Source organism: Mustela nivalis (genome assembly GCF_964662115.1).
Source record: "Mustela nivalis genome assembly, chromosome: X".
Classification (NCBI taxonomy): Eukaryota; Metazoa; Chordata; class Mammalia; order Carnivora; family Mustelidae; genus Mustela; species Mustela nivalis.
The window spans coordinates 30,116,179-30,132,043 of NC_139040.1; the positions used below are offsets into that span (position 1 = coordinate 30,116,179).

General features: G+C 49.3%; 1 protein-coding gene across 2 annotated transcripts; it reads right to left on the reverse strand.

The window, feature by feature from the left end:
- Window positions 1-7,896: 7,896 nt before the first annotated feature.
- Window positions 7,897-11,112, reverse strand: ZCCHC12 (zinc finger CCHC-type containing 12). Of its 2 annotated transcripts, none has more exons than XM_082716869.1 (4): window positions 10,829-11,112; window positions 10,566-10,617; window positions 10,194-10,335; window positions 7,897-9,779 (listed from the first exon to the last, which is right to left on the reverse strand). In XM_082716869.1, exon 4 carries the CDS (start codon window positions 9,647-9,649, stop codon window positions 8,438-8,440), a length of 1,212 nt encoding a protein of 403 aa, XP_082572995.1. In that variant the 5' UTR covers window positions 9,650-9,779; window positions 10,194-10,335; window positions 10,566-10,617; window positions 10,829-11,112; the 3' UTR covers window positions 7,897-8,437. The 2 variants fall into 2 exon arrangements, with proteins under 2 accessions (XP_082572995.1, XP_082572994.1); XM_082716868.1 differs by having other exon boundaries at window positions 10,913-11,105.
- Between the last annotated feature and the right edge of the window lie 4,753 nt (window positions 11,113-15,865).

The window sequence follows — 15,865 nt, forward strand, 5'->3', positions numbered from 1 at the left end:
GTTTTCATATTTGCTTAGACTTGACCTGCCCTTACTCTTCTTTTTGCAAATGACCTTTAATTTCTGCTCTTGAAATGATCACACTTATCGTTAGAAAAAAAGAGCCAAAATGATAGCTATGTGTATGTAAAACTCTAGACAGTATAACCTCAATAAATTTCATATGTATCTACACTCACATACAGAGTTAGAAAAACATTTTAAAAGAAATATGCCAAAAGTTTCAGTGGTTACCTATGGCTTTTTTTGCTCTTCCTGTGTACTTTTATTTAAATATTAACCATACAAAATCTTTCACATGGTTTTGTGTCATTCTGAACATCCTAATCTTAGAACAACTCTAAAATTATTTAGGAAATAAAATAGTTGTACAAAATCTTCTGGCAGGCAGCGAAGGGAAAAGTTTGTATGTTGTCTCTTAAGTGTCAGCCATCAGTGATACAAAAGAGATTCTATTTTCAATTATGTTTTCTTGAGCTAAAATAGATCTTGGTTCATCCAGGTATTTAAAATCAACCTTCATCAGGGCGCCTGGCTGGCTCAGTCAGAAGAGCATGTGACTCGATCTGGGGGGCATGAGTTTGAGCCCCACGTTGGGTGTAGAGATTACTAAAAAAAAAAAAAAAAAAAAAAGTAAATCCACTTAAAAATTTTTTTAATCAACTTCATTGTGTCGCTCTAGTAAAATTTCTTTTTTTTAAGAATTCATTTATTTGAGAGCAAGAGAGAGAATGAGAACGAGCACGAGAAGGGGAAGTCAGAGGAAGAAGCAGAGCTCGTGCTGAGCAGGGAGCCCAAATGCAGGACTCGATCTCAGGACTCTAGGCTCATGACCTGAGCTGAAGGGAGTCGCTCAACCAACTGAGCCACCCAGGTACCCTAAAATTTCCTTTACTTACAAATTTTCAAACAGCTTCAACCTGTGTTGAACAGACAGGAAACTGGTCAAATATTTGCATCTGCCTATTTCCCCTGCCCCTAATTACTAATATTCCACTGCGATGCAGTTCTTCCCAGTAATGTCAATACTTGACCTTGAAATAGATGATAGGAAGTTCACAGACTTTGGTGCCAGGCTTACCATCTGTTTACTGCTCTATCACCTTATCCTTATCCTTGTGCTTTCTCTTACTGAGACTCATTTATATCCTCTAAAATGAGCTTAATGATTCTTACTTATTATTGACAAGTTCAACACCTAGCAATTGAAAATAATATCCATCGTTATTGTTATTACTCTTGTTAATTCTTTATTATTAGGAAAAAGAGCAAAGAGTACCCAAAACAGTCATATTTTACAAGGCAGTTGCTTTTTTAAATTTTTTTTAAATTTTTTAATTTAATTTTTAAATTTTTTTTTAATTTTTTAATTTTTTAAAAGATTTTATTTATTTATTTATTTGTCAGAGAGAGAGAGAGGATGAGCGCCGAAGCAGGGGGAGCAGCAGGCAGAGGGAGAAGCAGGCTCTCCCACTGAGCAAGGTGGCCAATGCAGGACTCGATCCCAGGACCCCGGGATCATGACCTGAGCCGAAAGCAGACGCTTAAAGACTGAGCCACCCAGGCAACCCAAGGCGGTCGCTTCTAATATTTACAAATGCACATGGAGTGACTAGGAATCTGCAACAACTAAACCTAAGGTCTGATGACGTCACAGCGATGAAGCTGTAAAGAAACCCAACTCTCACTTTCTGCAGTGCAAGGAGTGAATGGTCCAACTAATAAGCCACAGCCTGCAAGACTGAGAAGCAGTGGACTATCCCCCAGTTTCTTACTTCATCGTTGAGAGGTGGATGGCGGGTCCATGTGCTCTGTTCTCTCCTTGAGCATCTTCTCCCCAGCAGTGTGGGTTCTAGGAGAGCCGACGGGCTTCTCATTCATTCCAGCTGCAAATCCATAATGAGAGCTGGCTTGGGTTGTAGGCAGTGTCCTAGGAGCTGGGGATGCACCCGTGAACTAAGCTAACACATCCTCCCTCTTGAGTTTATATTCCAGCAGAGAGAGACAGGAATAAATAATGGACATAATACATCAGTAAATTAGGTAGCCTAGAAGAGAGGCATGCAATGGAAAAACAGAGCAGGGAAGGGTCGTGGGGATGCTGGTGGCCAGGCAAGCTGTTTTTCATGAGCTGCTCGGGGTCAGCCTCACAGGGAAAGTGCCACTCGAGCAAACACTGGAACGTGGTGAGGGATCAAGGCACAGGGACATCTGGAGAGACAGTAACAACTGCCAGAGCCAACACGCTAGGTGTGGGTGTGCATGGGTTCTGCACTGAAATATCCGAAGGGGTCTGCTAGGTACGGGGGTTACAAGCCCAGAGGGCAGGACAGATATAAGCAATTAGGACAAAATGAGAAGTACTGACTCTCAACTCCAGGAAGCAAACTGAGGATTGCGGGAGGGTCACTGGAGGGGGGCAGGGTAACTGGGTGATGGGCATGAAGGAGGGCACGTGCTGTGACGAGCCCTGGGTGTGACACGCAACTGATGAATTATGGAATGCTACCTCTGAAACGAACGATACGCTATATGTTGGCCAATTGAATTTAAATGGATAAAAATGGTAAGTACTACCTGAGATATAAAGAATGACCTCAATTTGGAGTCAGGGAAAGCTGGTCCAAGGGATTGCCAGGGGAGATGATTCTAGAAGTCCAGCAAGGGTTTTGCCAGGTCAAGAGGAGCACCGGGCTGGTGGGACAGCATGTTGGCAGTCAAAGGTGACACAGAGGACCTGGTAGACTGGTGATCTTTGAAGGTCCTTTGCCAGAAGGACCACACTTCATTTGTCTGGGGGAGGCCCAGTCATATGAAGGCACGCCCAGAATTCTGGAAGCATCGCATTCCCTTCCAAGCGCAGAGCCTACTTTATTCAGCCAAACCTTACGTGTGGTCTTCCAAGTTGTTCGCAGCTTCCCACTATGACCCAAGAAAGCAAGGGTAAACATCTTTGTTTGTAAAACTCTTTTTACACTTGTTCAGTTATTTTCTTGGCATGAATTTCAGAAAGTTAAGTGGCTGGATTCAGGGCTTTTCATTTTTCAACCTTTGATACATTTCCCGGTTGGCCTTCCAGAAAGAATGTGTCAGTTCTCAGTCCTACCAAGCAGTGTGGGAGAGAGACTCTTTGCCCACATCCTTACCAACAGCCCATTATTTTTAGTATCTTCTCCCAGAAATTGGATATAAAAATAAATATGAGGAGAAGATGGTTTCAGACTCTGAGAAAGAAGTTTCCTAAACTGATCGTTTTTCTGCTGTCTTGGTCAATAAAAGAAATCGAGACGGAGGCCATCTTGCTGTGCAGACTTTGCCTCGCGAGTATGACAGTTGAGACATCCCAACTCGGGATGCAGCCGGTAGAATGATGAGACCATTTGTACCCATAAGAATGAGTCCTACATGGGGCGCCTGGGTGGCTCAGTGGGTTAAAGCCTCTGCCTTCGGCTCAGGTCATGATTTCAGGGTCCTGGGATCGAGCCCCGCATCGGGCTCTCTGCTCGGCGGGGAGCCTTCTTTCCCCACCCCACCCCACCCCGCCTGCCTCTCTGCCTACTTGTGATCTCTGTCTGTCAAATAAATAAATAAAATCTTAAAAAAAAAGAATGACTCCTACAGCTGAGGAGAGACTCCTGGCTCCGGCGAGGGGCAGATCTGAGTTCGGGTCCAGCTCCAGCCTTTATTCACTGTCTGATCTTATGAGGCAAGTTACTAGAACTGGGTGTACCTCAACGTCCTGGTCTGTAAAATGGGGCGGTGAACGCAGCACGGATCTGAAGGAGTGTGTGTGAGGGACCATAAGAGGCCGGCAGCTGTGTTCTGAGTTGAGAAGCTGCAGCCAGAGAGCCATACATCCTGTCAGCAGGAGGCAGGAGCCCCAGCCCCACTCTTTTCTGCTCCCTTTTATGCTGCCCCTGACATCCCAGGATTTCAAGGTTACCTGGATCCTAACGGACTCCTCAGACCTCTGTCACATCCCTTTCCCCCCACACACTGGAGAGTCTCTGTGTCTCTCTGAGATGAGCTCCCCTCGCCCCCATCTGTTGCTCAGGGGAGTGTCTTGGGTGGAGGAAGACTTGGCTCTTCGGGAGGACAGACTTGTGGGGGAAGAAGACATTCCCTGGGGACACAGAAAACAGGGAGACAGCACCTCAGCTTTTAACAAGTGTTCTCTTCTCATCCTATGTCCTCATCATCGTCATCACCATTGCCACTGAACTCTAAGGCATTTCTGAATCTACTCCGCGACTGTCGCTGCTGCGACCAGGCTGTCACATTGTCAGATAAACACTAAATAAGGCCCGTCTGCATGGCCTGGACAGCCTCTCATTTGTCCCTGTCTTCCCTTCCGTGGCAGAGTAACGCATTCTAGCGGAGAAATAGCAGCTGGTGGTTCCTGTGAGCCTACGAGGGACCCTCAGGCCCTGTGCCGGTCGTACATGGGGCCCACCTGGGAAAGGCAGGTCACCTTACGCCAAACCAATAAACCTCAGTTTATTCAGAGGATCGTGGCTCCAGCCTTAAAGCCTTCGCCCCTTCTCACCCTGGAGTCTCACCTCCGCCCCCAACCAGCTACAGGACCCCTACGCAAGTTTCTTAACTTCCCCACCCGTTTCCTCCTCTGAAATGGGTGCTCACAGCAGTGCCTATTTTTGGGGGGTTAATCAAAGGATTAAAAGAGCTAATAATGCATTTAAAGGACTTTGGTACAGGCTGCCCAGCCCACAATAAGCTCATCATAAATCACGGTTGTAAGGATTTTTTTCCCTTTTTATTAGGATCGTGGAGGGATCAAGAAGAGAGGAGGGAGATTCAGCCAAGGAGACTGAGCAGCGGCACCAACCACATCAGGGAGGGGGAGACCGGGAGAGAGGGGTGTCATGGAAACCGAGGGGGAGAGAATACCAGGAAGGAGGGGGATCTAACGCAAAAGGGCACTCAGAGAGGCCGGATTCTTCTGACAAGACAAAAGAGCAATTTTCATCTCTTAGAGACCGATGAGAATAAAGGCAGAAAGGAAGAAAATTAGCCTATAGCTTTATTTTGTTCTAAGTTTTTTATTTAAATTACAGTTCGGGAACATACGGTATTAGAGACGCTTCAGGGGTACGATAGAATGATTCAACACTTCTATACGTCACCCCGCGTTCATCATGCCAAGTGCCCCCCTCTTTTCCCCACCCCCCCACCCCCTTCTCCTCTGGTAACCATCAGTGGGCTCTCTAGAGCGCAGTCTGTTTCTTGGTTTGCCTCTCTCTCTCTCTCTCTCTTTTCCCCTTTTGCTCATTTGTTTTGTTTCTTAAATTCCACGGTTGAGGGAACCTGGGTGGCTCAGTGGCTTAAAGCCTCTGCCTTTGGCTCAGGTCATGATCCCAGGGTCCTGGGATGAGCCCCACATTAGGCTCTCAGCTCAGGGGAGAGCCTAATTCCTCCTCTCTCTGCTTGCCTCTCTGCCTACTTGTGATCTCTCTGTCAAATAAATAAATAAAATCTTTAAAAAAATTTCACTGTTGAGTGAATCACGTGGTTTTTGTCTTTCTCTGATTGACTTGTTTCCCCTTAGCATAATACTCTCGAGCTCTGAGCTCTGTGTTGTTGCAATTTAGCCTACAGCTTCCAGTGAGGCCCTTTTCAGACTAACTCCATTAATCTGATCGGAATGCCCAGGTGTGAGCTTCATGTCTTCTAATTAGGGAAAATGTGTATTTCTTTTCTTTAAAGAGAAACAACAAAAAGAAATGTCAGGTTACATCTGGTTGGCGAAATAAAAATTCAGACAATCTCAAATTTACACAGCGGGGGGGGGGCAAGGGAAGAAAAAGGGGACAGATCACAGAGCGGGTTTTCAAAACCATGGTCTATACTGAACCCCCAAACTCACTCCAGTGAAAAGGAGGGTAGGAAATGGACAGAACTTCCTGATGTTTCATTCCATCTTCCTATTCTACCAGGGGCCACAAAGAAATTAGGGCAGCCTAAACTATGTCTTTGGACAAATATTGGATAAATGTTTCTAGGCTAACATTGAGAAAAAAAAATGATTGGGAAGTGGACTGCTATTCTAATCTAGACTAGATGAGGGAGATAGATACCTCCCAAGGGGAGACTTAAGGAGACATGGAAAGGAATGAGGGGTGAAAATCTACATAAGCTGTAAAGTGTTGGGGATCTAAGGCCGAGAGGCCCACTCAGTCTCCTGACCATGAGGGTTAAGAAAGAAGGCTGAGGATTAAGGCAATTTGGGGGCCTGGGGTGGGGGAGGGGTGATGGCAGAGCACAGGAGGCAGACCCTCCAACCCTCACCACCATCACCACCTAGAGGTGAATATGCGCCCCCACCCCCCACCCCGCCACCCCTCCTTTGCGCATTTTAGAGTCAGATCGTGAGGTCATTCGTGGAGCAGGAGCAATAAGTCAGGGAGGAGCGGAGGGGCTTTCTGGAAAAAGCAGCACTTCAAGGCCGGTTCTGGGTATGGCAAGCCCAAGGAAGGCTGTCCTGGCTTCCCCTGCTGCCTTGGAGGCCTCAGCCTGCACCCTTTCGTCCCTACTGAGTTGTCACCAACTGCTAGCCTAAACCCCAGTGTCTCTCCCAGGGCCCCTCACCACCACCCCCAACGCCCCCCCCCCCCGCCGCCGTTCCCAGGACAACACAGCCCGGAGCTCTGTATGACCCCTGGACTCTGCAATTCCTCCCAGGGTTTGCAAGGCTGCGGATCTCTGTGTGTCTCCCCAGTCAACATGACCTCACCCTAGCTCCCCCTCCCCAAACCACACTGTGCTTCTCCCCAGACGCCCGCTGCCACTGCTGCTTACGCTAAGCTAAGCTCTCCGGCACAGCGGAGTCCCCGATTTGGGCATGAAGAACGCCCATCCCCACCTGGGCCTCAGGTCTGCGCATTCAGTTCCCTCTCTGCATCCTGCCCTAAATGCAAGCACCACCACCACCAGTCCCCCAGCCTTGCCCTGTTCGCAGAAACTAGAACGTGCGCTCCTACGCAAGACACAGGGACCCTGGGGGTGGGGGGGACTGTGGCCACACTCATCCTCCTTTATCAGCCTCCAAATGAGATCCAGAGATGGGACAGGGCAGGTTCCGGGAAGGTCCACGTTTTCTTTCCGGCCCCCACGAATGCCCCCGACTCGACTGAAACGCGGGGTGGGGCTTCCCGATCCCCAGGTTCCTTCAGGTGTCTCTGGGCTACTAGATGGCTTGTCATCCCTCCCAGCTAGTCTCAGTTCTTGGGGGTGGGGAGGGGTTGGCTTGGAGTCCTGGGGTGCCTGTGTCCTCCAGCTGGTCACTTCAGGGCTTCTGCGGGATGGCTCTGGCGCCACCAGGAGCTGAACCTCCGGTACTGGGCTGGGGGGGTGGGAGCCGTTCTCTCCTTTCCCTGACTGGGGAGTGAGGAGAGGGTGGTGTCCCACCGCAGGAGAGATTCCACGTTGTGATTGTTGCGACATGTTGTGACCGTTGTGACCCGATGTCCACAAACAGCAGCAGGAATCCAGCTGGAAGAGGAAGAGCGCTCGTCCCCCACAGTGACCAGGAACGGTGTCTCTGGAATCCCCGTTGCGGGGGGGGGGCTATTACCTCAGCACCAGACTCCTCCTCCATCGGACTCCTTTGGATCCAGTAGAGAAGAAAGCAATGGGGTCGGTCAACAAACAGGCGCCATAATCTGGCCATATGACCTGCGGGACAGGCCAGTTGCGGCAAGCGGCTCTGTCCATCTACCTTCGGGGACTGTTTCAGCCCATTTCTTCTTTCTTTTACCACATCTACAAATCAATGTTGATTAAAAAAAAAAAAACCCACCCCATAATAGCACTTCACTATTTCTCTTGTCCCTTTTTCCTTTACGTTTTCCGAAAATAATAACACAGAGACATTAAAAATAGATGCTGATATATATTTATTGACATAGAAAGAAGCCCACAACATATACTGTTTGGTGAAAAAATACAGACTATAGAACAGGACTTGTATTTGAGCACTTTACTTTTATCTATACATAGATCTATCTGGGTACTCAGGTGGAGGGAAATGCCTAGAAGGGGTTTTCACCAAAGGGTTGACAATGGTTAGATCGGGGTGGAGGGTTGGGGGTCACCGGCACTTCACTGCTTTGTACTTCTCTTTATTGTTTGGAGACTTCACGATGAAGGATTTCACTTTCACAGAGAATAAAGCCATCAAGGAAATGGGCACACAAAGGAAGCAGACCCTTGGGCAGCAGAGTGGGGAGTGGGGAAGCAAGCGCGGGGGTTTGGCTGTCTCCCTTCACTGAGCTGGTATCCAAGCCCCTTCCTACTCAGCTCTGCTCTGCAAAGAAAGCTGCTTTGTGGATTCATGCAGTTGGAAGCGCCCCTCCCCGGTTATCGCATTGTTGGACTCTGTGCATGGGTTAGGGTTCACTTAAGGCTGGGGGCTACTGCCTCACTGCTCCTCAGAAGGGTCATCTGGCTCAGCCGGGGCCGCTCTCAGCCCCTCCTCCTCTGTATGGGTCAGCTCCTGCAGGGTGATGATGAGATTCTCAAACACCTGGGCCCTGCTGTCCTCATTGTCGCAGGTTTCCTTGGAGTGGCCCTCCAAGCCACAAGAGGAGCAGCGGAGCGCGTGTTTTCGCTTCCTGGCTCTACGCAGATTCCCAGAACCACCATTCTTATACCCAGAACCCCCACTGGTGGAGGGAGACTGAGCCGGGGAACTGCCGGGGGAATCAATGACTAGAACTTGCTCTTGCAGTCCGGCCCCGCGTCTGGGGAGAGGAGAAGTCGAGCAGGACGGCAGAGGGTCCTGAGACTCCACCAGGATGACATCCTCATCGGAGTCATCGAGGGTGTCATCGTCTATCTCTATCACGTTACAGTCGTCGCTGTCCACCACTATGGGAGGGGAGCCCTGAAAGGCCATGGGGCTAGTGGCCCTCTCCACCATGGGCTCAGACCTTCTGGGCCGTTTCTGCCTAATGAAAGTGTCATCCCAATCCTCTTCCTCCCTGACCATCTTGATTAACTCCAGGAAACTGGGGAGCCGCTCCTGCTCATTTGCATACACCCTAAGAAGGTGTTTCAGCCTATAGCGCAGGTCCCCGTTCAGCTCAGCCCCTAAAAGGAGCTGCTGCAGGCGAGTCTGGTTGGCATCTTTCTGAGCTATGATCCCCGCCTGAATAGCCTTCTGGAGCTGAACCTCTAAACGGATCACGTAAAGGGAGGCTTTCTCCCCCTGTGCCTGCAGGGTGTTAAAAAATCTACCGTGAGCGGACACACTGCTCTCAGATTCTCCAAACACCAATTTCATCGCGCGCAAGAAATCTGCCACGCTTAGATTAGGGTTGGCGGCCTGGAGCAAAAGCATGACCTCCCGGGCGGGGCCTCGAAGGGTTTTCAGCAAGCGCTGGAGCTTTTCCTCCTCAGGCATATTCCAATCAGGCAGGGCCCCATTAACTTGGATCAGCCAGTTTTCAAAGCTCTCTTCCCCCTCCCCTGGCCCTACCCTCCCAGAGAACACCTTCAGGTTTCTCTCGGCCACGGTGGCCATTAAAGGACCAAGACTTCTCCCCAGGGACCTCAGCATAGAATGGGCCCAGGGCGGCAACGGCGCGTTCTGCCGCCGGCTGTTAGCCATGCGCGCAATGATGCTGGCCATGACTGACGACGATGTTGGGGAGGGCCGGCGGGACCGAGTATAACGAGATGCTCAGGCTTTGTGGAAAAGCCTGATCTGCAGGTGCGCGGGGAGGAGGGGGGGGTCTGCCTTCCTCCTGTCTCAGCAGGGGCTGTAAAAAAGAAAAAAAGGGGGGGGGGTAGTTAATAAGGGAATTGGCTACAGTTTTGTTCTCTCCCTTCCTGAATGTCCGACAGTACATTTCACATCTGCCCACTGCCCTAAAAATATCTTCTAGGAGACTGGCCATTACAAGCTTACGGAGTCAGCCGGTGCCTCCGTTGCTAGCAGGGTACTTTTCCAGACACTTCCATCCCCTCCCACCAGTCGTCCAGCAGGGAGGGCAACTGTTGCTTCTAATTCAAAGTGTAATAGTGTATGGAAACTGCTTTTGGGCTCTCAAAATAGAGCACAGGGGTCACAGATTGTAGGAATAAATACAGTCTCATCGACCTCTCGGTCTCAGGTCCCAACCACACCCCCTTCTCAAAGTTCGCCCCTCCCCCGTTTTTTCCCAGATTCTTACGGGAGCGCAGGAACAGGCGCGCGCGCCTTTATTTCACTCCCAGCTTCTGCAACTGGTGGCCTCCGTGGGAGCGCTCGTCTCCGGACTCCGGGCGATCTCCGTCCACCGGGCGTCGCCGATCCGGGACCTCGGAGCGTCCAGACTGCGCCGCCGCGGAGGGCAGGGCAGGCAGGGTCAGGAACAGCCTCATCCCCTTATCCCGCTGCCTCCCTCCCCGCTTCACCCCCGCCGCCGCCCCCTCCCCCTACCCCCCCGCCTCGCCGCCTCGCCGCCTCCGCTGTCTGCAGGCGGAAAATTCCTCTCCCACCTTCTGACTACAAGCCAAAGCGACCCCCGCCCCAGAACATTTCCCCCGGGAAATCTTTGGCCTACCAGGTCTGCAATCCGCCGCGCAGAATTCAAGTTCGGATTCGGCTTTGATGGCCTGCCACGGAGACGGAATAGGAGTGGGACACGCACACCCAAATACTCCTCTCCAGAGGAGACGAGGAGGTGCAAACGGGGTTCGAGGCAGGCAGCTTGCATTCCTCCCCCCACCCCGAAAACGCCCCCCCCATCCAGGCAGATCCTCCCCGTTAGGCAGCATCCAGCGGCACCCCACCTCCTCCCTCAGCGCCCGAGGGAGTGCTCCTAACCCTCGCAGTCCTCGATGCCTCGAGCGGGGAGCCGCCCAGGACAGGTGCGGGCTTCCCCTCCTCTCTCCGCACCCCTTTCTTTACCTGTGTTCCGGCCTTGCCAACCGCCTTCCCGTCTCCGCAGCCCCGCAGGGGTTGGAGGGACGGGCTCGGCCTCGGCCGCCCAGCGACCGGGAGCTGCCAGCCGAGCGGCTGCACAGCCTCCCAGCGAGGGGTAGTCGAGTCCAGACAGCGCGGTTCCCACGGCAGCCGCCGCGGCTTTTATCCTCTGCCCACTGAGACAAAAGAGTGTGACGAGCGGGCTGGCACGGCCAATCAGCGGGGCGCGGGGGCGGGCTCCCGCGCGGTCTCCAGCCGGACGCAAATGCAAGCCCGCGGGGGCGGAAGGGAGGGGGGCGGGGAGGGGGGCAGCCGATCCGCCGCGCGTCAAGTGCAGCTCGGTTGCCTAGCCTGAGAGAGTTCGAGACTCTTCCCTTCTCCCTCTCTTCTTCTCCCTGGGGTCAACTCCGCGCCTCCGGGCCGGGTGCATTAAACACCGAGCGGGATCGAAATCAAATCAACAATAAAAGTAGTTCACCTTTGCATGGGTTTGGGGGTGTGAAAAGAAAAAAGAGCATTAGAGTCGTCTCGGTGCAAAGCGGCTCCCCCAATTCTTTTACTGTGAAGAAGCTGGTAGTGTGTCCGTTGAAAGGGGATAAGGTCCTCAGGCATCCAGGCTCTTCACCAGTACTCACCGCAGTATGGTTGCAAGTCTGGCTGCCTGAGAATTGAGGGGGCAGGGCAGGCGCGCCGCTTGTTAAAAATGCAGATTCCTGGGACTAGAGCCGAGAGTGGTTTTGTGCTCGTATTTTTCGCCTGCGTTGCAGTTAATGCTGAGAGGCTGCAGGGTGAATGGGTCGGAAGCCAGGGGCGCCATGTACCGGGCTGCAAGGGCCGACAGAACAAAGTACCATGGATTGCGTGACCCAAGCCACAGACATGGATGTTCCCACAGTTCTGGGGGCTAGAAGTCCTGCCCACGGGACTGGTTGTTCCCGATGTCTCTCTCCTGGGCTTGTGGATAGTTACACTCTCACTGCCTCTTCACAGGGTTGATGCTGTATGCCTGCTCTGATGTGCAAATCTCTTTTTTTTAACATAAGATTGTATTTGCTTATTTGAGAGAGGAAAAGAGAGTAAGGGAGAGGGAGAGAGAACCTCAAGCAGACTCCCCACGGGACGGACAGCCTGATGCGGGGTTGGATATGAAGACCCTGAGATCACGATCAGAGCCGAAAACCAAGAGTCAGACACTCAACCGACTGAGCCACCCAGGCACCCCTTAAATTTCCTCTTCTTATAAGGACCCCAGTCAGATTGGACTAGGACCCACAGCTTTGTTTTGACTTAATCACTTCTTTTCAGGGCCCATTTCGAAAAGCAGTTACATTCTGATGTAGCAGAGGCTAGATCAAGTGTAAAACATGTGCTTTGGAGGGACATGGACCAGCCCACCATACCCTATCTTCCCTTACCTCTGGTTCTGGAAAAGCATGTCTCCTTTCCCTAATGTACAGTGCAGCCAGGAGGTCTCTGTGGGGCTCCTAGGGCTCAGGGTGGTGGTAGCATGTCCCGCCTAAGTGGACCATCCAAGTTCAAGGTGGTCACTATTGCTTGCTCTTGACTGAAGTGGCTTGGAAATAAGTGAACACTGGATGCCCTGTCAGCTCCTGTGGGGTTCTTCTTTAGGCTGTCAAGATACTTTGCCTGTTCCTTCCTGCTTTCTTATTTCCAGCCTTACTCTTTGGAATGCCTTGGAGCATACAATCCAAATTTGGAAGCGAAGCTCCTTCCATCTCAGGATTGTGGCCTCTCTCCTGTGGCTGGAACAGTGCGTGTGGGGGGTGGTAGAGGCAGGGAGAAGGCAGGCTGGCGACCCTAGAGAGTCAGGGGTGATGTTGGCAGTGGTTTAGGGGCTAACTTTGGATTGTTCCTTTGGCTTCCCAGCACTATGACATCTGACCCTGGCCCCTAAGCAGCTTCTTTTTCTGAATTTGAATGGTCTCATCACCAAGGCAGGTGATTTATGGCTGGACCTGGTGGCATCGAAGAAGAAGACAAAGATGAGATCTCGGAGCTCTGGCAGAAATGTTGAAAGGAAACGGAGGGCGTATCAGGTGTCTGGGTTGTGTCCTTAGAACAGAGAGAGGGTCTTTCCACATGGGGCTGGGGGAGCATTTGCGAAGCTGGCTCCTGTCAGTCAGTTACTGAGCTTCTCTTATCTCTGGCTTCATGTTTTGGGGTGTCCGGGGACACTTTCCATCACAATGATTCAGGCTCTGGTGGCTCTAAGGAGGCCATGTGTTATTTTTCAATTGCAAAACATAAACTTTAAAAACTACCTCATGATCAGGAGCTAAAACTTTCAGTCGAATCAATAATAGCTACCTTTGGTTGCCTCACTCTTCTTTGTCAGAAATGTTCCATCATTATGTCCCTTAAGCATCTCCAGCAGTCCTGTGGAGATATTGTTCTCCCACGAAGTAGCTAAGGACCTGCAGACACTTGGGTTGGGTGGGGGGCCGCTCTGGCTCATCTGAAGTCAGAGCAGTCAGAGCCCAGTGGGGATGCTTACAAAACAAAAGGCCCTCCCCAGGCTAAGCTGGGACCCAGAGGGCAGCATCTCTCAGGAAAATATTCCACAAGATGGTGATAAAAAGGTATTTTTAGACAAACAAAAATTAAGAGAGTTTGTCACTGGCAGATTGCACTAATGGAAATTTTGAAGGATGTACTTCAGGAGGCAAATTATCTTAGAATGAGAAGCAGGATAGAATAAAGGGCAAGGAAAGTAATAGTACATGGGCAACACAAGTGAACATTGATGGAAGAAGGAGTCATAAAAAACGTCCATTCTGTTTTTTTAGAAAAAAATAAACTTAAAGTACTTCACAGTAGGAAGAAATGTCAGGCGTACCCAAAGTGAGCTCAGGTTTTCCAAGAACCTCATTTCATATTGGAAGCAATTTAGGTACTTAAATCTAGACTTTTATCAAAGGTAATTATATATGTAGGAAGTAATAGGATGTAATTATCAAAATCATAGCAACAGAATGTAAATTTTCAAACTAGGAGAGAGGGGAAGATAATTGAAAAGTTTAAAAATTCTCATTTCTTTTTAAGTCAAGAAAGAAGAGGCAAAAGAAAAACAGGGGGAACCAATATAAGCACAAAATAAAACGGTAGCTTGGGGGGAAAGAGGATAGCTCGAAACCCCAATATATCATTAATTTTATTAAATGTTTTGTCAAAACAGGATTGTCAAATAGAATTACTAAATACATCCATATGCTGTTTAGGAGAGACAAATCCAGGGCGCCCGGGGGTTCAATCCATTAAGCCTCCAGCTTTTGGTTTCAGCTCATGGTCGTGAGATCAAGCCCCGTGTCAGGCTCCACGCTTAGTGGGGAGTTGGCTTGAGATTCTCTCTCTCCTTCTCCATCTGCTGTATAATCCCCCACCCCCAGCCCCATTCATACACACTCTCCTCTCTCTCCCTCCCTAAAATAAATAAGACTTAAAAAGAAGTGGGGGGCACCTGAGTGGCATAGTTGGTTAAGCGTATGACTCTTGGTTTCGGCTCAGGTCTTGATCGCAGGGTCGTGAGATGGAGCCCTGCATCCTGCTTGGCGCTCTGTGCAGAGCCTGCCTCAGTTTTCCTCTCCCCTCCCTTTGTCCTTCCCCTCCCCTGTGCTCAGGAAGAGAAATCCAAAGTATAAGAATACAAATAGGTTGACAATAAAAAGGCGGAGAGAGAGAAATCATACAAGTAATTATGTAAGTGATAGAAAACATGTATAGTGAAATTCATATCAGACAAAATACACTTAAAATTAAAAAGCATTATTAGAGATACAGAAGGTCATTTTGTAAAAATAGAAGATTCAATTCACCAGGAATGATTATGCATTTACAGCAAAACCTCAAAATATATAAAGGAAAAGTTAACTTACTACAAGGAGAAAGAGGCAACTGTATAATCAGCGTGGGAGGTCTTTCCCCACCTCTCTCAGTAGTTCATCAAAGAGGCAAAAAACATGTCTCTAACGGTACAGAATTTTTGAACAACATAATTAATAATTTGAGCTTCTAGCCAATGTATAGGGAACTGCAACCAAGAACTATGGAAGACACATACAGAACTTTTATAAAATTTGACCATGTTCTGAGCCAGAAAGCAAGTCTTAACACATTTCAAAAACCAGAATCTGATCATTATGTAGAAAGTTACAAATTGAGAAGTATAAAGGTAATTGGAAGCTCTATGTATGTTTGTAAATTAAGATACCTGTTCTGAAATAACTGATGGGTCGAAGAAGAATGAAGTGGAGTTACAAAACATTTGTACTTGAACAATAATGAAAATACATCAAAACTCGTGGGGCGCAGCGAAAGCAATGCTTAAAGGGAAAAAAGTATCTCTTAGCAATGATGAAAGGCCAAAAGCTGATGAGTTATAAGTACCCGTTGCAAGATTTAAAAAGCAAACAAGATAATCCCAACAAAATTAAAGAAACATGAAATTATAAAGAGCAGAAATTAATGAAATAGAAAGCAAAACAACAACCACAACAACCCACAATTCAATGTCCTCTCTTGACACTTCTATTCAACATTGTACTGGAGTCTGATCTAATGATTTATAAGAAATTTATATTTTGTCATTCAGATGACCAAACTATATTATTCCTCAGATATACTCGGTCTTCATCCCCAGTTCCTGTAAATGCTTCAGAGCCATGAAGGTGAAGTGGGTGTCTTGTTATTAATGAAGGTGACTTTTGGACCCCACACGAGGGTAAGGGCTGGTTGGAGGATCAACCGAGGGATTAAAGTGTAGGAACTTTCAGGGCCACCCTCCCTGGAGAAGGGGGGGGGGCTGCAGGTTGAATCAGCCAATGGCGAATGGCTTAGTCCAGTGAGACTGTGTAATAAAGCTTCCATAAATCCCAAAAAGGACAGCTTTTAGGAGAGCTTCCATGCTTGGGAAATCAGAAA